The sequence below is a fragment of the Epinephelus fuscoguttatus genome, linkage group LG4 (genome assembly GCF_011397635.1).
Source record: "Epinephelus fuscoguttatus linkage group LG4, E.fuscoguttatus.final_Chr_v1".
Classification (NCBI taxonomy): Eukaryota; Metazoa; Chordata; class Actinopteri; order Perciformes; family Serranidae; genus Epinephelus; species Epinephelus fuscoguttatus.
In genome coordinates this window covers 3,658,278-3,685,155 of record NC_064755.1, presented here as the reverse complement: position 1 = coordinate 3,685,155, position 26,878 = coordinate 3,658,278, and the positions used below count along the sequence as shown (strand labels likewise).

Here is a 26,878-nt window from a genome sequence, read left to right as displayed (position 1 = left end):
ATGTCAATATTTTATTATTAAAAATACAACATACAAGAATAATCTGGTTTGATTACAACATAAATACACATGTAGATATATCCTCTATAACAAACAGAGACAGGTCTGTCCTTTGGCTGTGATTTGTGCAAGTTGTTGAGAAGCTGCTGTGGAAATTGCCAGCATCAAACTGCTGTTCTAATTAACTTGTATTGAATCACTGGGTTTGTCCTCAGAATTACAGATCTGCTAAGAGATAAACACCAGCAATGGAAGTTTCAATCCATTTTCCACAGTAAAAAGCTTTGATTGTAAAATTATTTTAATAATGGGCAACAGCAACAAAGAAAAAAGTAATTTTGGAAAGTATATATGATATATTTTTAATCAAACATAAAACTTTTACAAACATATAATTATACTGTAAAGTTGGCTGATGCTTTATCAGCATCATGTGCAAAAATGGCAAACGGTGGAGTAAAAAGTTTGTTCCTCTGACTGCTGGCATTGACTGTACTGTATAAATAATGTACATACGTAAACTTTTACCTTAAATGGTTAGTACTCTACTATCTATCAGACTTACATGCTGTCACAGTTCAGTTTGGTAAATTGTTTGGTGGGATATTGAATGTCTTATTTCATGATTCTGTTTTGGCAAAGTGAGACTCAGGTCTTGATTGGTTCTTGTTATTGAAGTGTATTTCGTGGAGGAGGAATGTCTGAAGAGTATTTAGCACGACTGATCTGTGAAGCTCTAAAACATTCAGATATGACATTTCCACTCTACAGAGCTGTTTCACTTTCAAACCACTCCAGTATAGCATCTTTGTTCTCGCTGACCCACTGGATGTTGACTCGGGTTTGCTCTATGGCCTGATTCACCACCCAGGTAGCAGAAGCCAGCTCATACTCCGCTGCAAAACGCTCCAGCTACACACAAACACACACACACACACACACACACACACACACACACACACACACACACACACAGAGGTCATAACAGTGATGTTAATTGTTAGAAGTGCATGGCATTCCCCAAAGATAAAACGTGGAGGACAGACCTCAACAAGATAGAACGTCCTGATTATGAGATAAGGTGTCCTGTTTATGTACTTTGTTAAGTGCAATGCATTTGCATAAATTGCAAGAGTAGCATTTTAAAGTACACAGCTGGCATTATTTTTTAATTAAAGATTTTTTTTGTCGTCAACAACTTCTATGAAAAGATCAGAACCAATCAGTGTGTTAAACACTGGCTCGAGTGACTGAGCTTCACCCCTCCCCAAAATTTTTTTTCAGCTGATTCAGCATGTCAAATTGGCGTCTGAAATGGCGGAGGCTGTTGGTGAATGAAATCAGCTCAGTGCATGAGAAGAAAAACAGAAATGACGAAAGTAAACAAACAGCTAAAGTCAAGAGGGAGTGTGACTATAACAAACTTCTTATAGGCGATGAGAATTTTTTTCACCCCTTACCTCTTCAGCAGAAACATTTCATGATGGTTTGTGTTATTGTTCACTAGCGCACAGTAAATATGCTCTGTTCTTTAAACATTGATTTGTGTTTAATATGCTAACTAGCCTCAAGACAGTCTTCTGGTTTCCCTTTTTGAATGACGAATACAGACTACTGCCGTCTGCCCAGTGTGCAGAGCTATTTCCTCTCAAGCAGGTGCAGAATGTTCATACTAGTTGGCCATCAGCTGTGGTCTTTGCAGTGTGTGCAGTTGCAATTTTGTGGCTGAGACGCAAGCAATGTGTGGTAACACAACAGTTGGCTTTCATCGCTGTGAGTTCTTAAATGATTGCTTGGTGTGTCTGGGCCTGTGACTCATTTATATCTTATAAACCATAATGAGGCATGGCAGGGAGCATTTCATACTACATTATTTTGTAGGGCTGTGGGTTACAAAACCAGAATTACCACTTAGAAACATATTACTTTATTACTATGAACACAACACACACACACACATTGTAGTTTACTTTGTGTCAATCCTACGTTCACTGTCCTACTGCCACAAATACTCACCAGAGCACCAAATGTGAATTAAAGCAGTGAATATATTCCTACACTATTTACTCCAGTTAGTGTAATGTTTGCTAAAAACTGTGGGATTGAGCCAAAATAAACTACACTGTGTGTGTTCAAGGTAATAAAGTAACATGTCACCCAACATTGTGGCTCATGACTCATGAACAATAGAGCTTTGTGGCACAGAAGAAGATACGTCAGGCTGTGATACACAGACAGTGGTTCACTTGTTAGTAGATACATTCAGTGATGGTTTCATCTTTTTTTTTTTGGATTTGTTGACAATAAGAAAAACATAAAATATAACCAGCCTTGTCTTTTAAACTATAGATAAGAAATAGCTTAGCAAGAGAATTTGGAGTTTTGGTTCAGAGGTAAAACTGACATGCTATCATCATGACAGAGAAACCTTTGATATGATATCAGGGTGTATCTGGTTACTCATTCGATATAATCAGTTATTGGTGCGTGACTGGAAAGAGGAGTTTCCACCTGACCTGACATCACTATATGACGGAATTATAATTTTGACATAATAAAATATCAATAACTCACCTCTGCCAGTTCGAATTTTGTCGAGAACCTGCTGGTCACTCCGTCGATCAGTGCGCCTGCATACCTGCAGGAGAGCAGAGGCAGGCAGGGTGGACAAAAATATTAGGAACGGTTTCAGTACACTTCAGCATCACCAAGCTCAGCCTCTACATGACTTCAAAGCTGATTCAACTGCAGTCAAAAGCAGATTCATTAAAGACTTAAGATTTTAGGCTTCATGAAGGTAGACTTTAGCATGGGGTGAGAATCACCAGCGGCACTACAATACGATATTATCATGATACTTAAGTTACAGTACAATATTATTGCAATTTTAAATGTTTCACAACACACTGAGTATTGCGATAACAGATATTGTGATTTATTACCTTGTTTTTCAACTGCAAATCATGTCCCCAAAAGAGAACTTTGTCAATTTCTGTTTTATTTAACAAGATAAAGTTTTCAGTCTGCTCATCTTACTTCAGTCGTTTTTATGGGGGGTGGGTGTACAAATCAATACCAGCATAGTATTGTGATATTTTGCATGGCAATATTGTATCGATACACGGATGCCAAGTATCTACCTTTTATTATATACATTATTAATTTTTGCAAATACACATTTCAATACAACTTTTGCTGCTAGAATGGTAAAATAAATGACTTTCTCATCTCAAACTAGAGCAACACACGAAAGTCACACTGTAGCAAACACTGCAGACCTCCTGCAAAATGCAGCACACAAATTGGGGATTGTGGTTTTAACAGACAACACCTCTAACATGGGTGTTGCCATTCAGTCTGCGGCATACCTGCATGTAAAGTGTTTAGCTCACGTGCTTAATCTGGCCTCACAGAGGGCGTTAAATCTGCCAACAGTTCAGTTTGTCAAGTGTATGCAGCATTTCTGACAGGTTTTATGACGGTGTTGTTCTGTCTGTCTGCTTTACATCACATTATACTGCAATAAAAATGATTAAAATCAAATGAATAGACTGAAAACTTTATGTTATGAGGTCAAACTGACGTTTACAAAGTTTTCCTTTTGGGAAATAATTTGCAGCTGAAAAAAAAAATGTAATAAATCACAATATATTTTATCGCAATACTCAGCACATTATAATATAACATTTGTATCCTTTTGTGACCTAAGTGTTGTGATAATACTGTATCCTGATTCCCACTTCTAATTTTTATTGCAGCAAAATGTATCTAGCAGACTCAAAAAGCAATTTATTTTAATTTTTGTAGAAGGCTGCCAAAAGTTTAATTCATAACTGCAATATGAATAATTTATAGTATAAAAATACTTGGCATCCATGTGTTGATCCAATATTGCCACATAAAAACATCATGATACTATGTTGCATCATTTTTTCCCCCCACCCTTATGTGTTAGACTGCATTAGATCTAGCTGGGTGGACCTAATAACCTGTATACTGTAAACTGGAAGCATAACTGGATTTCTTAAAGAAACTTTTTGAAAGTCCAGATGGTCAAAATGTCTACTGATTAAAAGTCCCTGCCGATGACTTGACTGAGATCAATCTTATTTGCCACTGTGTGCATGTGACATGAAACCGTCTGTTATGTCTATATAAACGTGATAACAATCAATTTAGCTTCCTGGTAACGGTACAAACAGTGAAGGATTTATGAAGGAGAGCTAATGATAAACACTGATTAAATGACAAGACCTTTGTACTTGATGATACCATGTGAGATTTTTATAAGCCACTGTTTATTGCAGTCTGTTGTTTTATGGCAGTGCTTATTTATCCAAGTGACTCGACCACAGGTCACTTTAGTGTCAAGAGACGTCAGTAAACAACAGCCCACAGGCAAGAACGGACTCTTGGATCTCGTCTGTGATGAGGCTGTGAGCAGCAGCACTTCCATAAAGAAAACACAAACAACAACAGTTTTTTAAACTGGCACCTCATGGCCTTGGAGCAGGCCATGAAACAGAACTGTGAACCAAAAAACACACTAGGAAGCTAGTACTGTGATCAGGGCTGGACTGACAGATCCGTTTACTGGTAGACAGTGTGGAATACTGGTCTACAGAGCTGTGAGGTGGTGGAGGTTCTTCCGTGTCGACACCAACATCAAAACACTAACAGCACTGTATTTTTGCATATCACTGCTCTATGAACCCACATTTATCAGCATATTTTCAATGATCATTCTGTGTTATTTATCATATGGATGCGTAATCAGTGTTGCTAAGCTCCAATGCCACAGAACAGAGGAACCCTGATCATAATTTAGCTAAGCTAGGTTAATGGTCTCCTGTCTAGATGCAAATTTGCATTTTTTAGTACAGTGAAGGCATGACCCGCCCTACTCTACCTTACTCTGCCTCTAATTTGGCTTCTCATTCTAACCTGAACAAATCTCAATCCTCTTGCCTAAACGTAGAGCTGGGTGATATGGCTTTAAAATAATACTGAAATATTTTTAGGCTGTATTGCAATAGAATACACTAAATATACACATACATATTAATATTTTGAAATCTCCTCTTACTGTGAACTACTAAAATAAAAAAATATTAAAATAACTACAATTGTAAAAATAAATAAATAAAGTAGCTACTGTCATAATAAAATTAAATAAAGTACTGTTATAATACAGTAAAGAACTGTTAAAAAGTTGAGTATTGTTACAATTCAATTAATGAAGTAGAGCCACTGGTAGTTTTATTTTGAAGCACATGACTTGGCCAAAAGTGTTGATGTTTTTACTGTGAACTTGAAGCTTCCTGTCAGCAGTTAGATGTTAGCCATTGGCAGAAACTTTAAGTGTTGCCATGGCGCCTTTAAATGTGAGGATTTATTTACCATGAGCTGGAAACAAACAAAGAGCCTTCGGTTCATATGTTAATAGCTTTTCAAGTCAAACTGGTGCTCCATGGTTGCAAAATATGACTCAATAGTTATGGTGTTGAGCCCTGCAGGTACAAAAACACACACTTCATCTGTGCACACTATCATGAAACACAATAAAATAAACTGTTACCATGGCGCTGATCAATGTGATGATTTATTCACTGTAAGATGGAAAAACACTAACAGCTCTCCAGTCCATTTATTAATGATATTTACAAGTTGCTATGGTGCTCCATGGTTGCAATATGCGACTAAATGCGAGCAGTTTGTAGCCCTGTAGATAAGACACACGCTTTGCTAGCGTGATAACAACAAGTACTAGCCAATCGAGGAAGAGTAGGGCGGGTCACGTCTTCCCTATCCTAGGAAACTCAAATTCACATTGTTGACCCATCTCTAAACTAGACACACAGAGATTTGAAGCTGCCTTTTTCATTTATATATACTTTGCCCATATGGGTGCAGTAGGACAACCTGAAAACACAAAAGGTGACATATTTAAAAAAAACTTTGGGCTCTTATAGCGGACGTTTAATTTATGAAAATCAGGTTAACGATAATTTAAATGTCTAACTACGTTGTTTGTATATGATGATGTTTTGCAGATGTTGGGTTTTGTTCTCCATACCTTACAGTTAAATGCCCTTTTTGTACGTCAAGAAAATATCATGACATGTCACTCCTGTGCCACACACACCCACAGTGACTGGACTGTCATAAACCATTTAAACTCATGTCACTACTATGCACTTTATACTCACAACATAGTTATAGGCTGCTGTTCAGCACTTTGCACTTTACCTTCATTACATGCCTCATCACTTAGAACAAACAAAATATGTCAAAGGTCGTCAGTATTCTACCTCATATTGATATTGGCATTAGACATTATCCAAACATTTAATTTTGGTAACCCGACGTGACAATCTAAATTCAACCAAATATCAATGTCTAACAACATTGGTGGCCAGCTGAGATGACACCAAACGAAGGCTAATGCTGCTCTGTGTCTGCTGGAGGAGTCAACAGGCAACAGTTTGCTAACATAGATAGACGAAAGACATAGACCCCTCTACACATCATAAGTAGAATGGTAAAGTGCAGTTGTGCATATTATAACATTTAGTTGAGAGAGAGAAAGCGCAGAGTGCTATTAAAGTTAGCTACATCAACTTCACGAAATCATAATAGGACAAATGTGTGTGACTTTTAGCTGGTTGAGGAGCTCTGTCCACATGTGGCAAAAAAGACTGATGGAGCTCTCCAGGGCTGTACACTATAAAAAGAATATTTAGCTCAGAGTTCTCATAATCTGACGGCTGTGTTAGGTTGGCGTCTCCACCCTGACTAACATATGTTCTGAGGTAAACCATGAATACTTGTAATTTTCTTGTAAATCTGTCGGAATAAAAATTGCTAAATTTAAACGTTAGCAAGGTGTCTTTCTTTTCAAGTCTATATTGGTCCAACCAAATCTAACACAATCTCAAATACTTGTTCATGACTCAGAAAATAAACCAATAGAGGAGGCGGAAGATAGAGGAGTCCAAATAGCAACCTACCCCTGTCTGACGTAGTCCCAGTGTGCTCTGATAAAGTTCCAAGCCAACGCCTGTCCTGCCACGTTCTTGGCTATGTAGCTAATAGTGGAAGCAACATCCATCAGACGTATCTTCTCAGGGTCCAATGTGTACTCCAGGTATCTGCAAGATAAGGAAAGCATGGACTAGCTCTTCACTTAGTAAAAACTGTGTGTTTGAGATTCACCCTATCACAGGTGTGTCCATTGTGAAAGAAGTTAATATGTCCACAGTAAAAACAATCCTAGAAGGATGTTGCATGTGACACACCAGGACTTAATGTTCAGTCCTGGGTCTGTCTCACATGAGAATGTTGGCTTCACCTGTTGAGCAGCCAGATCTTCTTGGTGCAGGAAAGAGCCTGACGTAGCTGGTCTTTCTCTGAGGTGTCGCTGGAGCTCTGAAACTTGTCCCATGCAAATTCCCACTCTCTCTTCCCGCCAGCAGCCACAGCTTGGCAGTAGATTACAGACCGCAGGTTGGGGTGGATGCTGAGTGACACACACACACATACAGACACAGTCATTTTCCCTGTGTCTTTTTCAAAGTGTCTTCTTGGGCAAGTGCAAATGTATTAACACACTTCAATGCTTGTGTTCATGTGTGTATGTAATAAGCACATACAGTATACACATTTAATGAAGGGTCAGTGGGCCTCATGCTACAACATTCTCTTCAAATGTATCTTTCGCTTAAGTTTCTGTGAGGAGAAAAATAAGAGGAGTAAGCTCCAGATACAGTACACTGAACATTCTTAACCATCCAAATATGCTGTTACCCAGGTGTGCTGAATGATGAATCCCACTTTATCATAAGCAACCTGTTAGCATAGGTAACATCCCCAAAACAATATATAAGGGCAGGTATTGTGCCGTGTACAAACACTCTGACACATGCCCAAGAATTGGGGTGATGTTATCAAACAAAGGCTGTAAGAAGAAGACCTAAAGAAGTAGTTAAATCAATTTACTGTTAAATCAACTGAAACAAAGTCAATGTGATTTTACAGAGTGTCAGTCACAACCAAGCAATGACCAAACATTTGTGATGATGTAAATATCATGTCAGCGGCAGTGGTGGTGGAGGAAGAATCCAGACCCTTTACTTAGAGCAACACTTACCTTTCTGGAAATTTTACGCTTTTCTTTGTTTAGGTTAAAATGCTATTAATAAGCTGATGGCACACTAAAACGTGGAGGCCTCCGACTGACGTAACTGCTCGCGTAACATCTCCCCCCAGTTGGCAAAAGAAAGAATATTGCAGAAAAGCTAACACTAAGAGTGAACTCGAAGCTGCAAGAGCCAAAAATCGGGTCAATATCGGCTGTAGCGTAGCCTTTGAAACATTAACGTTATCTTCCTTGTGTGTTTCCACTTACTAGTAATGTTAATGTTAGCACTGTAACCGTATTCTAAAGCTCATCAGTCATCACTGACTCCGGTTGAGTTTTAAAACTCCAGGGTTGCATTTGACTGTCTTGGTTGTAACTTTACACTCACCCTCCTCTTCCGTGTATCTAACGTTACCTTGCCAACGCCTACGTCTATCATAGACGTAATAAGGACGTAATGGAGGAGGGGGGAATAGGCCTTTGGGAGAGGTGGAGTTGCAGGAGGAGGGGGATGGGACTTTGGAGGGAGGCGGGAGTTGTGGATGTGTGAAATGCAAGGAAGGTAAGAGTAGCTTTAAGTAAAAGTACTAATACTGTAACTGTAACTGTAAAAATACTCTTATTGATAAAAGTCTGCAGTAAAATTGTTACTTAAGTAAAAGTAATAGTAAAATGATCATCAGATAGATCTTTGTGATCTCTACAAATGTGCTCTCTGCATCAGGCATGGACGGCCTAAGAATCTGAGAGTAGTATTTAAGCACATCATCTGAGTTTTTTTTCTTGTTTTTTCTTGTCTTGTGTTGTGTTCACACGCATCATGAAAATTCCCATTGCATTATTTGCGCAAGTTTGATTGCTAGAATATTTTGTGTTGACTTGCTTTATATGCACAAATATCTTGTGTCATACGCACATAAAACCAGTGAATCAATGAATGAACTTCTGTCGGTACGTCCTTGGCATCATACATCCCCAGAGGATCTCAGTGCTGATTGGCTAATCATGGTGCAAATCAGTCGATAAAGTTCAGATTTTTCAACTCTCAAAGCATATGACGCGAAATCAGGCTAGTGGCTTCATTCGCACCGCTTAATTCGCGTATGTCATGTCATCCACATGGCATCCATTGCATCCATCACGTCTTCCACCAGGAATTTGCATCTACTCTTGCCTTTACATTGACTTTACATGTAATTCACTCGCGCTAATTGTTTTATTTGCGCCTGGTGTGAACATGACATTAATTTGGATCAATGGACCAATAGTAGTTCTTTAGCCCACAAATTAAATAATGCAATCATTATTACTTGAAACATGTAATGATCTAAATTTGATTATATGATATTCATGCTTTTTTTTATGTTTCTCAAAGTTAAAACTCATGTTTTCCTCATATTGGACAAATAATATGTGGACTGTGAAAATTAGATGTTTTTCATTTATCTTGGTAAGGGGTCTCTGGACAACTTTTAAAATTTTCTCTTCAGAGCAAAAATAAATATACACTGGTGAATTCCAAAATTCGGTTGGTACTATCAAAATAAGAATAAATCATAAATACAAACAAAAATAAGAGTAAATTTGCTTGTATATCACTTTCTGCATGAGGCCCAGTGTCCCTCTACTTTAAAGCTGCACTTGGATTCCAAAAGGCTTCAAAGTACAGAAGTGCTGAACTGCTTCACCAGACAAAAAACTGATCAGCATCTGGTTATAACGTAAAAAGTTTCTTGTTATACCAAGATATTTTTTAGAAGACGAAGATATGGTTTATTAAGGGGGAAATTAGATTCTTTTCACTCTGTTGTCAAATACACACAAGCCCAAAATACACACACATGTACAAACAGGACCTACTGTATACATACATTAAATGGAGGGATGTCGGGGCGTCGGTGGCTTAGTGGATAGAGCAGGCACCCCATGTACAAGGCTGTTGCTGCAGCGGCCGTTTGACTCCAGCCTGTGGCCCTTTGCTGCATGTCACTCCCTTTCAATCTCCCCCTTTCACACTTGTCTGTCCTGTCAATTAAAGGCAAAACTGCCCAAAGAAATATCTTTAAAAAACAAAACAAAAATGGAGGGATGTCAGAGCGAGGGGGGCTACCTTGGACAGGTGCCTTGAACAGTTGGGGGTTGTGTGCCTTGCTCAAGGGCACTGCGGCAGTGCCCAGGAGGCCGCTGGCACCTCTCCAGCTACCAGTTCACACTCCATATTTGGTCCATATGGGGACCTAAAGTGGCAACCCATGTTATTGCAAGAAACTTTTCTTGTAAAAAAACAAACAAAAACAAAACTTTTTTGTTATTACCTGATGCTGATCTTTTTTGTCTTTTCTTTTTCTGTCTTTTTCTCTCTCTCTCTCTCTTTTTTTTTTTTTGCCGTGGCAGTTCTGTGCCTTCGTAGGCAGTGTTTGAGAAGGCAAACACCTTTCAAAGATCACGTTCTACATAGGTGCAGCAGTTTGTGATTTAGTATCAGAGCACATGTTAGTATAAAAATAGTGCCAAGTGCAGCTTTAGAGAGCCACAATGCACAGTGGTAACAACAGCCACCAACAGTTAACACAAAAAAGTGATTAAATGACACCTACCTTTGCTAAAACATTGCTGCAGAGTAAAACTATAGAAGATAATGAAAGCTTTTACAATGAGAACAATGTTATTGTAAACAAAAGAGTCCTGCAAGTTTCAGATCATTTCATTAGGTGTGAAGTCATAAGGTAATGTAAAGTTCAAATTCCACATTGAAAACACTTATTGAGTTGTGTACATACTGGTTAGTAGAGTTGCTGTTCATCCAGTTGGCAAACATCTTTGTAGCCATCTCTATACATTCTGGGAGTCCATTGGAACATGCCACCTCTATGGCGGTGATCTGGGTGTGCCTTGGAATAAAGCACATTTTTTTTAATATATATTAGTAATTATTATGTATTTTTAATTTTATATAATAAGTTGTATTAAATATGTTAAATGTAATGTGTATTGAGCGATGTTTTATTATGTCATGTTTGTGTACACCTGCTAAATGCCTCCTATTAGCTTTGCTTTTTTGGTATCAGCCTCTTCAGCTGTCATATTTGAATAGTGCCAGGCTTTTTCATATAATAAACATAATAATTTTAAAGCACTCAAGGACACCTTACAAGACACATTTAAAAAAAAGCAGCGATGTATCCATCCATCATAAAATCAAATAATTTAGTAATATACCATAAAAGTTAACAAACATCATTATTATGAATATTAGGTATAAAATCACCATCATAAAGTCATCTTCAGTGCAGGTCTCGATATGTGTGTCACCATAAAATCAAACTGAATATGCCAACTTGAAAAGGTGTGTTTTCAGACGGGATTTGAAAGTGGAAAGGGAGCCAGTATTGTCAATGTCATGGGGGAGAGAATTCCAAAGGTGTGAGGCAGATCAGCTAAGGGCTCTAGGGCCCATGGTAGTCAGCGGGCAGATGGTGCTGTGAGTTTGATTGCAGAAGAGGATCTAAGAGTATGGGAGGGTGTGTAGATATGAAGGAATTCAGACAGGTACGCAGGGGCTTGATTATAAAAGGTCTTAGTAAGGTGAGAAGGTGAGACGTTGAATAATGACATCAGTCCGTTATTCAACAGGAAGCCAGTGAAGTTTCTGGAGAACAGGAGTGATATGATCTGTGGAGGGGGTTCTAGTAATGATACAGGCATCTGAACTCTGGACCAACTGGAATTTATGAAGACACTTGAGAGGGGGACCATAGAGGACAGAATTGCAATCATGGAATGTAAAGAGTGAACGAGGATAGCGGCACTGTGAGGTGTAAGTGACAGGTGAAGGCAATTAATATTTCACAGACGAAAGTATGCAGACCAAGTAACATTATTGATGGACGATGTACTGTCAAGGATGACTCCCAGACTCTTAACCTGAGGGGATGGATGGACTTTGGAATTGTCAGTGATTGGAGAGAAACAATGCCGTTCAGCCAAAGTGGATTTAGTGCCTACGAGGAGAACCTTAGTTTTATCACTGTTAAGTTTGAGGAAGTTGTATGAAATCCAAGATTTAATAAAAATCTTTGATATCAATGGTCGCTGGTCTCTCTACGCGGATATTATTTGAAATGGTGTTGAAGGCTGCTCTCAGATCAAGAAGAATGAGAATAGTTAAAAGCCCAGAGTCAGCTACCATTTAGAGATCATTAGTGATTTTTACCAAAGCTGTCTCAGAAACATATACAGTTAGTTTATCAAAGCTCTTTTTGCTCAAAATGTATAGAAATGACACTGATGGTTTACAGGCTCTATAGATATGGGTGATAAGTCATTAATAATAATAATAATCCCACTTCCACTGCATGTTACAGTGCAGCTCTAATCAACTTAACAAGTCATGGTTTGGTTTTCCATTTGCAAAAGTTGTGGATAGTAGAGTCATTTTATTCTTAATCTATAACAACCTGAATTCCTGAGAGCTTCTTGGTTGCATATACGCATGCTGCATATTGTCATTACATAAGTCCACACAACACATCTGTAATTTGTATGCGTGTAACTGATGATGTGTAAGCTAACAATACAAACGTACACATCTGTTCTGCATCGGTTCTCTAGAGTGGACTGTGAATTTGTAGAACAGTAAACTGCAAACATGTGTAAATCTGTTGAGGATTAACTGAGTGTAGTACAGCTCATCTGTCCTTACTGTAAGGAGTGATCCTCTGGGACTCTTGAACTATCTGTGTAGTTCCTGAGAAAGTTATACAGGCCCCTAACCTGTTCCCGGAGGTATGCCTACAGGAAGAGAACACGCAGCAGAGTTTCAGGAACACACAAAGCAACATAACACTGTACATCTGCTATTTTCCAATACAGGACAGTTCGGTTGGTATTGTTAGAAAGCAAGATACATTTTTTATTTTGAATATCAGAAGTTAAAAAGGATGTTTTAATGTCACATGCCTGCATGGGTCCATACACCTCGGAGCGGTCAAACATGAGAACAAAGTACTCAAGGTTCCTGACTGCTGATTCCCAGGGAAGGAAAGCTCTCTCTTTCCGAAGGAAGCGAGTTGAATTCAGAGCCAGAGTGACTTCAACAAGTTTGGCCCTGAGGCAACAGAGATTGGATTTATAAGATCAGGGAGGCAAATGAGCCACCAGCAAAATCTGCTGTGATCACAACACACATAACCTACAGAAATTTAAGCTGTAGCAGTCTGGATCAACTGAATCCAAGTTGTTACCTTGCCAAGTTAAACGCATCATCAACAAGCTGCCCTCTGTTCATCACTGGGATCAGCTAAAAAACAAGAGCAAGACAAAGGACAGTTGACATTTCCATTTACAAAGTTCCCAAACAGGAAGACATCTACAACTGAACAAAGTCATTATAGCAAAACCAATAAGAGAACAGGAAATTATGACTTCAGTGCCAAAGAAGAAGGCAAAATGAGGCTCTGAACCAACAGAAAATTATCTGTTGATTGAATGCAATTTTTACATTTTCAAAATCAGCTGTGTTGTCAAGAGGTAATAACTCCTGGTAGGGTCTCCTAAGGCTCCCTATGATTGGTTTGGACTTGAGTTACTGGAGGATTTTCCATGTAATTTGGTACGGACATGTTCGTCTTTCCTACAGGATTGTAATAACTCAAGTATTAATTCCATAACTACAATTACTGCCTCTTGATGGTATGCTCCCACAAACCTGTCAAGTTGCCCTTATAGTTTATATCCATGTCTGTAAAAAACATGGTGCTTTAAATATACTGTAAAATTTCAATTAATAGCCCGAGCTCTTATTTGCTTGAATCACTGAAATCAACAGTCCCATATTTGGGATAGGCATCTATATGGAACAGGCCTTTAATGCCTCTCACACAAAACTGTCAATCAGCAAAAATGGAAAATACAATTAACTTTCTTATTTAAATCAGTATGAATATTGCTTGTTTAAAAATTAGGCTTCAGATAATATATCAATGATGAATCATTAATTTGATCTAGCTCTGGCAGACAGTGCATCAGAGAGACAGTTATGGCACTTGAGGATAACAGCACTCAGCACACTGACACAACACCACTTAGTCCTGTTGAAAGTCAAAACTTGGATTAATTTTTATGAAAAACCCTTTTGATTCTTTTGATCTGAGGACCCTTACGGACTTAAGGAATATGAATAACTTACAGGGAATGGACACATAATTTGAGGTAGCCAACAACCCGCTTTTATACATTTGAAGAACTTTTATTAAAAAATGAACTGCTTGGCAATCAGACCAGGCGTCTAATTGAGACAGGTGTTTATTTGTCCAAATGTGTAACCACACCGGGCTAGTAAAAGGGACTGGGTATTTAATTGAAAATAGGCATTTAATTGAGACTAGGCTTTTAATTGAAGTTTTACGGTGTACTCCCCCTGGCAGCACAAGCAGCACAGTTTCAAGATTAGTGTCATCAATTCAGTATCTGACCAAATGTCTCCCCTTCTGTTCCTGAGATATGATGTTAAATAATAGCCAGAAAAGTGTTTTTGCAAAACATTATAATGTTACAGCGAAGTGGACCATTGACCTTTTGGATATTATCATTATTTTATCCTATTAGACATTTATGTGAAGATTGGTCATAATTAATGTATGAATTCCTGAGTTATACTACCAATTCTAATAATTTTATTCTTGAGTCTAAGTGGATGTTTGTGCTAAATTTGAGGAAATTCCCCCATGGCTTTCTTGAGATATCATATTCATGAGAATGAGACAGGTCACAGTGACCTTGACCTTTGACCACCAAAATCTAATCAGTTCATTGTTGAGTCTAAGTAAATGTTTATGCCACATTTTAAAAATCCCCACAAGATCTTCTTTAGATACTAAATTCACAAGAATGCGACAGAGAGGTCACAGTGACTTTGACCACCAAAATCTAATTAGTTCATCCTTAGCTCAAAGTGGATGTTTGTGCCAAATTTGAAAGAATTGCCTCAAGGTATTCTTTTAGATATTCATGAGAATGGGCAGACAGACGGACAACCAGAAAACATAATGCCTCCAGAAGCACAAAAACTCACAAAGCCCAACATAAAGACCTTTGACTCACTGGTTGAGTTAGATGGAAAGTCAGGGAATCTACAGTCAGTAAATTAATTCTTTGGGAACCATGAAGGTCTGTACAATATTTCACGGCAATCCATCCAAGTTGGATTGACCAGTCCAAAACATTACCATCCCTAGACACATTCTATCGTTTTTATTAAACAGATGTTGATGACATTGTTTGTTAATGCAAGTACCAAATTCAGTACTCCCATTGTGTAATAGGTGTCTATGATAGAACACAGGAATGTTCATTTTAATCAGCACTTGGCAAGAGTCAAGATTAAGAAACTGAGGTTCACATTCTGGATTCAATATAATTCCTCTTGTGCAAGACCAAATGTCAGCCAAGGAAGTGTGTTAACAGCAAATGATTTTCTGTTTAACAGCCAGGATTTAAAAAAGTGAGCCAAGATTTCATTCAGTCTGCCAGTCTCCAAGAACTTCAGGGATAAGCCTTCAGAGGGCAACTTGCCGCCTATTGTCATTCACCCTTAGTAAAAAGCAGTTTGTAAATTGTTGTACCTTAATCATTCAGATAAACAACATCTAGACAGAGGTTAGTTTCTGCTCAGTTGTGTGATTTGCTCTTTCATTATGTGGCTCAGTGCTCACATGTGGGTTTGTCTCCAGCTGAGTCAGGAGGCGTCCCCAGTTCTCCGGGTTGTAATTGACTCTGTAGTATCCAGTACAGTTGATGTTTGCCAGGATCCACTCTCCACTCTTAGAAAGGAATTCGTCTTTCGTTACTGTTTAAAAGGTAAATATCATAAATAATCAATGGCACTGTATGCATACAAAAGAAAAACTAGTAATGAGAAAAAGGTAATCTTGTGTATATAATCATCTGTTCTGTTGTCTCATTAAATGTTCAACTGCCTTGTACCCAACCAAAGACCATCACATAGCTACCTTAATATGTCAAAAGTTTGTTTTCATGACATTTTATATCTAGTCCTCTGTGAGCCTGATGCAACAGGAAAGATCTTAATTGATGGTTGTTCATCCAATATGAAAACAAAGTCGTTTAAATGGTGTTTTAGAAGAAACAAGGTGTTATTCCAAGGCTATGTGTTGTATACTCTACCTGAGTTGCTGGATTCCAACCAAACAATGGTAGGTGTAGATGTCTTTGACATGACTCTGATTGGGACATACCACCAAAGACTAAACAGACAGGAAATAGCAGAAAAAAACAAACAAATAAACAAAAAAACAAGGTAGAGTAAGTACTTGTGGATGCTCATGATCCAGGAAACGATTAGCAGCATCTATACAGAAAGCAATGAAGTGTCAAAATAAAAATCAAAAAGAAACATTTTTAGAAAAAGGTGATGCACAGTGATCTGTAAATGGAGCATGAATTCTAATCTCCTGTATAATATGCAGATATCTGCAATCCCATCATGCCATTGTTCAGAGCGGTTATGGTGTGGGGGTGGTCAAAACAACTTAAAACCGTGTCAGGTTAAATAATTGCGCAACTCCCCACAGCAGTGTTATGGAGCACATAATTACAACACAGTGTTTCAAAACACTATTGTAATCAGTTGCAGTGCATTCATGCAGGCCTGGCAGAGAAATACTTGGTTAATAAGGACACCATTAATGCAATAACTTACTGTATTTTGCCAACCAAAACAGATACATGAACCTGACTCTGTAATTATTTGGTGAAAACTATTTTCAGAGGGACATAGACATTGTGAAGTGATGAAGTTGCTGAAGGACAGATTTATGATCCAACTTTGGCCTTTGGAACGATAGTGAAGGTAAAGGATTTTCTCTAATCCTTGACCTACTGGGCAGCACTCACAGCTGAGATGTAAAATTTCAATAAATACTGAAGGATTGGGTTATTGTTTTGGAACCAATTTAGGACCACAAGTTTCCTGCTACACTACATTTGCTCACATTTCCCACCTCCATTAGTGAGACAATCAAGTATACATGCCAATGAATGACAACATCATCTCAACTGTCTGCTTATTGAAGGTGAACGTTGACAGTATGCTTCATGGTGTCTCATGTCGAACACAAACATTGTTGATCTGTATAATCAATAATGAGAAACTATTACATTACCTTATTTCAGTATTGTTAAACCTGCATTAATTGATTTTTTATTTTTTTTGGAAACTCATGGGCTGAATAAAATAATGCACGTATACTGTGATGTCACCAGTTGGTTTGTGGACTCCCATTTTGAAGCCTCAAGTGTGGTGTTTTGGATGTCGCCGTCTTGGTTGTTTAAAGCCAGAAGTGACCATATTTGGACAAGAGGCTGGTGCTGTGGAGAAGTGAGGGGTGGATCTGACGAAGAAGCTGAGGACACTATCAGCAGCCAATCTGTCACTCAAACTTAAATACTAATATACTTAAATTATGTAATTCTTTATTTCCATTGCTCTTGTGATATCTTCCATTGTTTCCATGCTAAAGATGTAAATCTATTTGTTTTGAGTATCACTCAATAATTTGTTCTTTTCAATAAAATTAACATATTATAATACAGATTAAGATATAAATAAAGACCTTAGCAATCCTTATGTGGAAATTAAATGTTAATGAGTGTCATTATAAATCTATAGGATCTGAGACACTTTGAGTAAAACATAACTGCACGGTTATTATCATTGTCACTGTCCTGAGCTTCAACCTATCTGTACACACTGAAGCAATGTCCATTTAGCACATACCTAGATTCAGAAGAGTCATTGAACAGGAAGTGCTTCTGGTAGATTTCTCCATTGGTAGTGTTGATGGTGATGACAGGATAGCCAATTTGATTGGTCCAGGTGTTCATCACCTTGGCAACCTCAGTGTGGCCATCATCATTATGGTCAGCCTGCAAACATGGCACATTAATATTTGATGCTATAAAAATATAAACTGATCAATTAATTCAGTCAGTCATTCAGACATGATATTAGCACTAGCATAATTACTGTGTAAAAAAAACCTGATTAAACCTAAGACTTTACCTTTTGTATATATTTCCACAGGTCGTTCTGGTCTGCGTTTTTAAACCTGAAGTCTGAGAGGTACTCCTAAAACACAAAAACAGAAAGAACCAGAGACAGGTAATAGTTAACAGTATAACCCTGCACTCAGAATAAGTATTTTTAGGAGGAAAGTTTGTATTCAAATTTGATGTTGAGGACTGGGAGAAAATATTTAAACACAGTTGCCAGCTGCAGATCCAAAGAGGGGGATGTTGAAATAAATGTTAAGGTCATTTTCTGGCCAAATGCACCTCAACAGCAGTGATGTTCTAGGTCTGCAAGGGAGCAGTCCGGCACCTGCTGGCTTGATGCAATGGAAACTACAAGTGGATTGAATTGTGGATCGTAAACCTGTTTCTCTGCCTTTTCAAACTGAAAGAAATTGTATTAAAATTAAGTTATGTAACATGACCACTCCAAATCAACAGAGAGTTTGTGTTGGATTACCAACTAGACAGGATGTAGATATGATGTATCTTTACATTGTCTTTGCAAAGTCAATAGAAAAATGCACATGGAATGACGAAACACAAATTCAGTCCAGTTCAGCTTTAAATGTTTCATAACCTCAATGAAGGCATCAACTTAGAAAACTGTGGTAGTTTGCTTTCCCACCTATGCTGTAGGTCAATTATCAAAAGGATGCATCTTCTCAGATAGCTACAACTACTTTGTCAGGACACTGGCCTATTTTGGCACCAGACTAATGGACAATCTAATCTGTCACCTTGTGTTTTGAGGTTAAATAGGGAGTCAGACGTCACCTTTAGTCTTGACTCTCAGGGATGGTCTGCAGGGCCCTGCCAGAGGCATTTAAAAGCATTAAAGCGCATCTGAATGAGCTTAAAAGTCATTGCTTACTTTGATTCCTATTCTGAAAACCCTCTCTCCCACGACGTCTGCCAGCATTCTCAGCACAGCTGCCCCCTACAGAGTGAGCACCAAATACATGTCAGCATTAATATGCATGGTACACTAATATGAGTGACATAGATAGATAGATAGATAGATAGATAGATAGATAGATAGATAGATAGATAGAATATGTATTTATAGTCTTATTGACTCTCTACCTTACAGTAGGTTATAGAATCATACATCCCAAGAATCTCAAAATTTTCCTGGACATCTTCCTCTGGAGGGGTGAGAGGATGGGATGATTCCAGAGCATCCTGCTCAAATGCTTCATGGAGGTTGTCCATGATATGTGCCTCTTTCTGAAGAAAAACAAATGAACACATATATGTCTTGGCTTTTTGCATCAAGCTTAATTTTCATGTTAAGTTTTCAATGACTATGGTTACTACAAGCTGAAAAGCTTCAGTGAAAATAAATGAATTGACAAAAATAAAAAGTGTGTGTAATTCTTTAAAGCAGGATCCTCATTAGGAAGAGGGCTACTGCTGTGGCACCGAACGTTTGGACTGAGCTTACTAATTTGAATGTGGGCTCAACATCATCCACTGCGAAGAATGACATGTAGGTGGCAAAGCCTTCATTAAGCCAAATCTCATTCCACCATTTCATTGTCACCAGATTTCCAAACCACTGTCAACAAAAAGAGAAAATGTGGATAGTTAAGGTAACACTCACAACACACTTATAATTAGTGGGAAAAGATGATGTCTTGATCAAATTTGTCTCATATTTTGTTATTACACACAAAGACTTATTTCCCCTTCTAACCTGGTGTGCCAGCTCATGTGCGATAAAAGTGGCGATCACTTCCTTGTGCAACAGTGAGGACACTCCTTCCTCATAAAGCAGGCCTCCTTGCTGGTATGTGACCAGTCCCCAGTTTTCCATTGCTCCAGGACTTAAGTCTGGCAGTGCAATTTGATCTGGAGGAATCACATAGGTATGGACATCAAATAATGTAAAGACATTTGCTTAGCCAGCAGGCAGCAGATCGATCCCAGGTTATGCTCAAGCTCCATCTGTAAGCCTAAATAAAAAAAACATAAGTCCCCCTGGTGCTTAAAAAATATTTTACATCCCTCTTTTTGCACTACCTACTTTCCCCCTCCTAAATAATGAACATATGGTCTTATCAACATCCATCCAATTATATCTAGACTTACCAAGCTTTTTCTGGTTGTAATCAATGTCAAAATATTTCTCATAGAACTTGAGAATCTTTCCGGTGATGTTAGCTGCATATTGAGCGTGTCCTGCTGCAGTGGCTTCAGGACGAGCATATGTCTGTACGGGCGAAACAGAGGCAAGTTAAAACACAGAGGTAGAACATATCCTCCTACATATTTACCTCCGCCAAGGAGATTATGTTTTTGCCGGCGTTGGTCTGTTTGTCTGTTTGTTTGTCTGCAAAATAACTCAAAAAGTTCTGAAGGGATTTTGATGAAAGGAAAGGCTGATAATGGGACAAGGAACAGATGATAAAATTTGGGTGGTGATCGGTTGAAGCGAAGTGGATAAAATAATGACATGGTGGGAAATCCAAGCTGCTTGGCGGAGGTCTGCGCTCTCCGAGTGCTTTTCTAGTTCTCTTCTGTAATATCTGTGCTTAATCAAAAAACAGTGAGAGGTCAAAAACCTGAATAATAATAATAATAATAATAATAATGACAACAATAATGATAATAAAGAACAGGTAACATGATTTAGGTATTGGAAAAAATTTGGTTCATGGTGCTGAATGGTATTTTGATTTGATACTGAACCGTACCAAAACCACTGGCAGGACTCTCTTTTCTAGGTAAACTTTCGAGCAAACTTCAAAATGTTGCAGAAAAAAAACAACAGAATTTTACTTGCAAAATAACAACAGTAGGCAATTACATTCAATTCATCTTGAATCTACAGTGCACATACCTTAATGTCCACACGGTCATGTAAGGAGGGGGTTGCTGTGAACTCTGAAACTGTGAAGGCAAACAAGTATGTTGACATCTTCGGTGTTGGATGAAAACGAGTGTATTTCCAGTCATCATCTATAATGCTGGAGTCTAAGAGAGTGGAAACAAGGCAGACCAGTATAAGGAAGGATATCTTGAATTCTTTTATGACTTTTTTACTGCTGCAGGGGACTTTTTTAAGAGACACGAGCAACAGTATATTGTACATATAGTCAATATCACAGGAGATTGTTTTTTACCTGACTTTTCCGCATTCCCTAGAGCTGTCGTGCCTGCCCTGTGGATGATGGTCACGTCAAACTCTGCCTTCATTTCTGGCTCATCGAAACAAGGAAATATTCTTCTGGCATCTGTTGGTTCCACATGGGTGGCGACAAGGAATCTATGAATACAGATAAAGACAGCCAGCCTTTTATTATCAGGTACATACTGCAGGAACACTAGATAAAAACTATGAGGAAGTGATTGGATTTTGTAAACAACTCATGACAAATCACTTTGAACAGATGCCCTTATAAGTACTGAATGTATTGACTTTGTGGAGGGCAGTCTTTGTGTCTTTCAATTACTGATGAAAACAGTGGTAATGTATGGACAGTATACCAAAGTCCATAACACAGGAAGCGAGAAGGTGGATTGTGTATTTGGAACAGACAATAGCAAACAGCTAGCCCAAGACCACTGAGCACCATCTAAGGGAGGAGTACCAATCATTTGGCTTATGAATTTTAATAAGTGTAAATGATTGTGTAAATAGTGAGGAAAAGACACGAGTGAGTAATAAATGGAATATCCCGTTTCCTGTGGGTCTGGACAGAACAGACTATAATGTGACAAACTGTGTGTCACAGCACCCTGCCTTAGCCAGGGTTGGAGAGTAACTTAATAGAAGTTATGCATTTAAAATACAACACACACTGCTCAAAACATTAAGGGAACACTTAATCATCACAGTCTAACACAGACTCAGTTAAACTTCAGGGATATCAATGTGTCCATTTAGGAAGCAAAAGTGATTGTGAATCAGTTTCACCTGTTTTGGTGCAAATCAAAGTGACAACAGGTGCAGTGGAGAGGCAAAAGCAAGACAACCCCCAAAAGGTTTTGCAGTTTGCAATTACTCCTTATCCTTCCTGACTGATTCTTCTCTAGTTTTGTGTTCTTCTAGTGTCCTTGTCACTACTGGTTGCATGAGGCAGAACCTACAGCCCAATCAGGTTGTACAGGTAGTCCAGCTCCTCCAGGCTGTGTCTCCCAGCACAGTCTCAAGAACATGGAGGAGACATCAGGAGACCGGCCATTGCATGTGGAGAGCTGGACAGGACTTCAGAAGGACATCACACCAGCAGCAGGACCAGTATCTGCTCCTTTGTGCGAGGAGGAACAGGGGGAGCACTGCCAGAGCCCTACGAAATGACCTCCAGTAGGCTACTGGTGTGCATGTATCTGACCTAACTGTCAGAAACAGACTCCATTAGGATGGAATGAGGGCCCATGTGCTCACAGCCCAGTACCATGCAGCTTGAATGGCATTTGTCAGAGAGTACCAGAAATGGCAGGTCCACCATTGGCGCCCCTTTCTCTTCACATATAAGAGCAGGTTCACACTAAGCACATGTGACAGGCGGGATAGAGTAGTGCAGGACAATGCCCGGTCTCATGTGGCCAGAGTGTGTAGGCAGTCCCTGGATGACGATGCCATTGACCGGCCCTCTCGATCCCCTGACTTACATCCAACTGAGCGCCTATGGGATATTATGTATCGCTGCACCCGCCACCGCCAAGTAGCGCTACAGGCTGTCCAGGAGCTCACTGATGCCCTGATCCAGGTCTGGGAGGAGATCCCCCAGGACACCGTCCACCAGCTCATCAGGAGCATGCCCAGCCATTGTCAGGAGTGGATACAGGCACATGGGGGCCATACTACTGAGTCACATTGTGAGGTGCCGTGATAAAATATATGCAAGTTGGATCAGCCTGTGATTTCAGTTCTTTAGTCTGATTTTTGGTGTGATTTTGAGTCCAGTCCTTAACGGGTTGATGATTTTGGTTGCCACTGACTGTTGTTTTGTCATTTTGTTCTCAACAAATTATGCATTGTACATCAGTAAAGATTTTCTACTTGAATAATTCTATCATCAAGATCTGATGTGTGTCCAGTCGAGCGCACAGCTGATAGGTCGCTTATGTGGTTTGTTTACACGACGTAACAGAAGTACATATTTAAGCATATTTAACAGATTGAGTGTCGACAGAGAGTTATGCTCGCTTGCTATCAGGACACTGTGTAACATTTCTGAGAGGCAGCATTTCCCGTGAACAGATTTTAAAAAGTGTGTGTTGCATGACAGTGGCAGAGGCAGAGGAGATGCACAGCCTAAACTCTATGATGTGTTTTTGGCATGGAAATATAAGACCCAGACAACTGAGCTCAGTAAGATGATTATGAAGTTTTTCAAAAGTAATTCAAAAGTATTTAGAATATGTCACTTAGTTTGAGTAATCTAATACAATATGTTAAAATTACATTTTAGGGCATGTAATCAGTAATCTGTCATGGTAATGGTAAGTGGACCTGCACTTGTATAGCACCTTTCTAGTATTCTGACCACTCAAAGCACTCTTTACACTACGAGTCACGTTCACCCATTCACACACACATTCATACACTGGTAGCCGAGGCTACCGTACAAGGTGCCACCTGCTACTCAGTAATGATTCACACACCCATGGAACAGCCATCGGGAGCAATTTGGGGACCTCAGTAAGAATACTTCGACGTGCGTAGGCTACTGGAGAAGCCGGGGAATCAAACGACCCGCTCTGCCTCTGAGCCACAGCTGCCTGTGGAACACTGACTGTAGCACAGTGCATGTGTAAACAGCTCACTCTGTAAAAGACCGCAAAGACATCTGATGCAGTTTTTGTTTTGAGGTGTGGTGGTGGGGGGACTAACTGGCTTCCATCTTATTTTTTTTTCTGCTTATCATCTCAAAAATCAAACTTGTGAGCTGACCAAGTTTGTTTCCTCAAATGACAAAAACGTCTTAGGCAGGCACATTACTTAACAAAAAGGAATAATGTCATCTGTGGTATCTCATTTGGGTAAATAATTACACTGATTCTTTACTGAGCACAGTGGTTCATTCTTGATTCTATATTTCATAGTAGAATAAATATCATGAAGATTATAGTTGAAGTTTAGTCTCAGTTTTTATTTCACATATTTCTTCAACACTGAAGCTCACAACTTCACTTTGGCTTTGGAAATTAAAAGCACAGAAAAAAGTCTGCTGCATCATTTCAGGCTGAGCTTTGGGTGGCTCTTGTGTTCCCTCTTGGTTTATGACTGACTGAAGAATGAGATTGATGGAAGCTGATATCAGTTTGGTAATGTATTGTCTTTGGAAAAATAACCCATACAACCCCACTTCAAAAAACGAGTTATTCCTGGTAAAGAGTTAGACTTGAACAAATGTAATGTAGCAAGTAATGTAACTTTTTTTCTACTGTTATGTACTTAGTAAAGAAACGAAAGTAATTGATGATAACATTTTTTAGCAACTCACTAAATAATTCTACAAAATATGATGGATTGGAAGTTTGCTGATTTATCATCACAGAATAACAAATTAAGTCTGGGAATTAAAGTAAAGCTGGATGAGGATAATTTACAACACAGAACTTTGGACATGAATACTTCAAGCTTTAAGTTCAACTGCAGTTCATACGTTCTTTTAGTTTCCATGAAAGCATTGCAATTTGACTCTGCTGTAATGATGGCATAGCTTGAGCCTTTTCATCTTATGTTGTGTGTCTAAAAGTCACCAAGATTTTAAATTTGGGAAATTTCAAATTTGGTACCTAATGGTTTTCTGGGGTAAACCCTTACAGAATGTTTTTTCCAAAAATGTATACCATCAGAATAGTTACACACACAAACATAAAAGCTTTATTGTTTTTTACTCACCTCTCTGTATTTTTATCACCTTCATGAGCTGGGACACCTTCAACATATGTGCTTGGATACATCGCATCGAGAGATTGTGACATGTCTCCCTTGAAATCCAGAAACAAACTGTAATTCCCTTCCGCCTCCAGTGCATTGTTCAACTGGATCTCTAGAAAGTAAGTGCCTTCAAAGTGGTCTCTCATTGTAGAAACACTAATCATCTCATTCGTGTCCCTGTTCATCACCAGTGGATTAGACACTGTCAGGTCACTGCTGTGGAGGTAGATGGTGTTTGTCCTCTGGACACAGTGAAAGTAGACAGTAGAGTTCCCCGTAAAGAGCATTGTCTGGTTGGGACTGGTGACATTTACCTCCTCAATGATTCGGGTGTAGAGGTGAGGCTGGAGGAAGACCTTGTAGCTGTGAGGTATGAGATTCTTTGGCAGCCGCATGGTGGGTGGTGGACCTTGGGTGGTGGGTAGGAAGGTTGGACGAGGCGTCGGGTTCAATGTAGAGAGCTCAGTGTTGTAAAAGATGATCATGATAACAATACCGGCGATGACAGAGACAGTCAGGATGACAAAAGCAGCGCCGAAAGCCTTGGATATGATGGATTTTTTGGGCATGGTGGCTGTTTCCTGCGGTCAGTCCTGAGGGTCCTGTTGCTTGACTGGTAGAGATGATTCTGATGAGTCCCTGAGCTTGTGTGCCTTTGGTTTGCAATGACTGATCTGTTCACATCCAAGTAACCTCCCTCCCATAAACAGGGCTTGGCCTTAGCAATTAAGGGTCTGTACTTTGATTAAGCATTAACTTGGGCATTGCCGAAGGAGCAAAGAGTAAGTGTTATAGTGTGAAGAGGGCGATGTTCATTGGCCTCGTCGTAAATAATCAGTCAGATTGTGCTCTCAGACATCTGGAGGCGGTTACTGTGGTCTTGCCACTAATGCAGGGGTTAGGTAAACCTCAAGGAACACTTTATCCTCACACTGCACTCTCCGACCCATCTCACACACACACACACTCCCTCACATTCCCTTTCTATGAACATAGCACACACTGCCCGAATCATCATAATCACGTCTCAATGGAAACAAGAGCTGTAGCTGAAGAAAATCCTTCAGAAGGAGAACATCAGCGTCACCACTTTGGATTGTAGGTGAAGGTGTCCTGAGTTTCAAGATGCAGTGGTGTCTCCCTCAAACAACTGCCCTCCACGGCCAGGTAAAACCTCAGTGCAGGGGGTCAGATGATGGTTTCCAGCGATACATGTCAACACAGATCCTGTGCGCTCAACAAACTCTTAACAAACGAGAAGCATATGAAGGGAGGAGTGCTGAGTGGGCTGGAAAAGAGAGGAGAAAGAAGAGGAGGAGAGTAGAGAGCAGATTTGGCTGGAAAGCCCAAACTTCAGGGAATCACGACCACCATGACCACACGCACACACACACACACACACACACACACACACACACACACACACACACACACACACACACACACACACGCCTCACCTCAGGAGAGAAAACACAGGGAGACAAATAGAGAAAATGGGAACAGTGCAGGAAGAGAGTCTGTGCTGGGTGCGGCGGTGGTTGTTTGTACTCAGAACAGATGTCCCTGTTGCAGGATCAAGGAAATCAGACCAGCACGAGCATACTGAAACACTAAGATGGCGCAACAATGACGGCAAATCATCGTCGCTGTGAGACTGGAGCCAGGTGGAGGAGCAGCCAAGCAAGGCCATATTCCACATTATCTCTGATTAATGGCCTGTTATGGGCTGTAATGATGGTTATGACACTTGT

The 26,878-nt window shown here is 39.4% G+C and overlaps 1 protein-coding gene across 1 annotated transcript; it reads right to left on the bottom strand.

Annotated features, from left to right (window-relative positions):
• On the bottom strand, positions 1-26,384 carry LOC125887528 (aminopeptidase N-like). Its single transcript, XM_049574422.1, has 20 exons — positions 25,089-26,384; positions 21,358-21,500; positions 21,075-21,208; positions 20,324-20,444; positions 19,929-20,083; positions 19,677-19,790; positions 19,316-19,459; positions 19,104-19,169; positions 18,222-18,287; positions 17,937-18,085; positions 16,325-16,404; positions 15,853-15,986; positions 13,384-13,439; positions 13,100-13,247; positions 12,843-12,931; positions 10,921-11,031; positions 7,352-7,519; positions 7,011-7,151; positions 2,575-2,638; positions 1-912 (listed from the first exon to the last, which is right to left on the bottom strand). The coding sequence occupies exons 1-20, from the start codon at positions 25,694-25,696 to the stop codon at positions 766-768; spliced, it is 2,838 nt and encodes a 945-aa protein (XP_049430379.1). The 5' UTR covers positions 25,697-26,384; the 3' UTR covers positions 1-765.
• Positions 26,385-26,878: the final 494 nt, after the last annotated feature.

What these genes read in the sequence shown, in the direction of transcription:
- LOC125887528 (XM_049574422.1), bottom strand. Translation starts at nt 25,696, where the DNA reads ATGCCCAAAAAATCCATCATATCCAAGGCTTTCGGCGCTGCTTTTGTC. An exon ending in AAGATCTGGCTGCTCAACAG is followed by an intron (nt 7,152 to 7,351) that starts GTGAAGCCAACA and finishes CTTATCTTGCAG; the next exon opens with ATACCTGGAGTACACATTGG. An exon ending in CAAAATTCGAACTGGCAGAG is followed by an intron (nt 913 to 2,574) that starts GTGAGTTATTGA and finishes GTTTGTGTGTAG; the next exon opens with CTGGAGCGTTTTGCAGCGGA.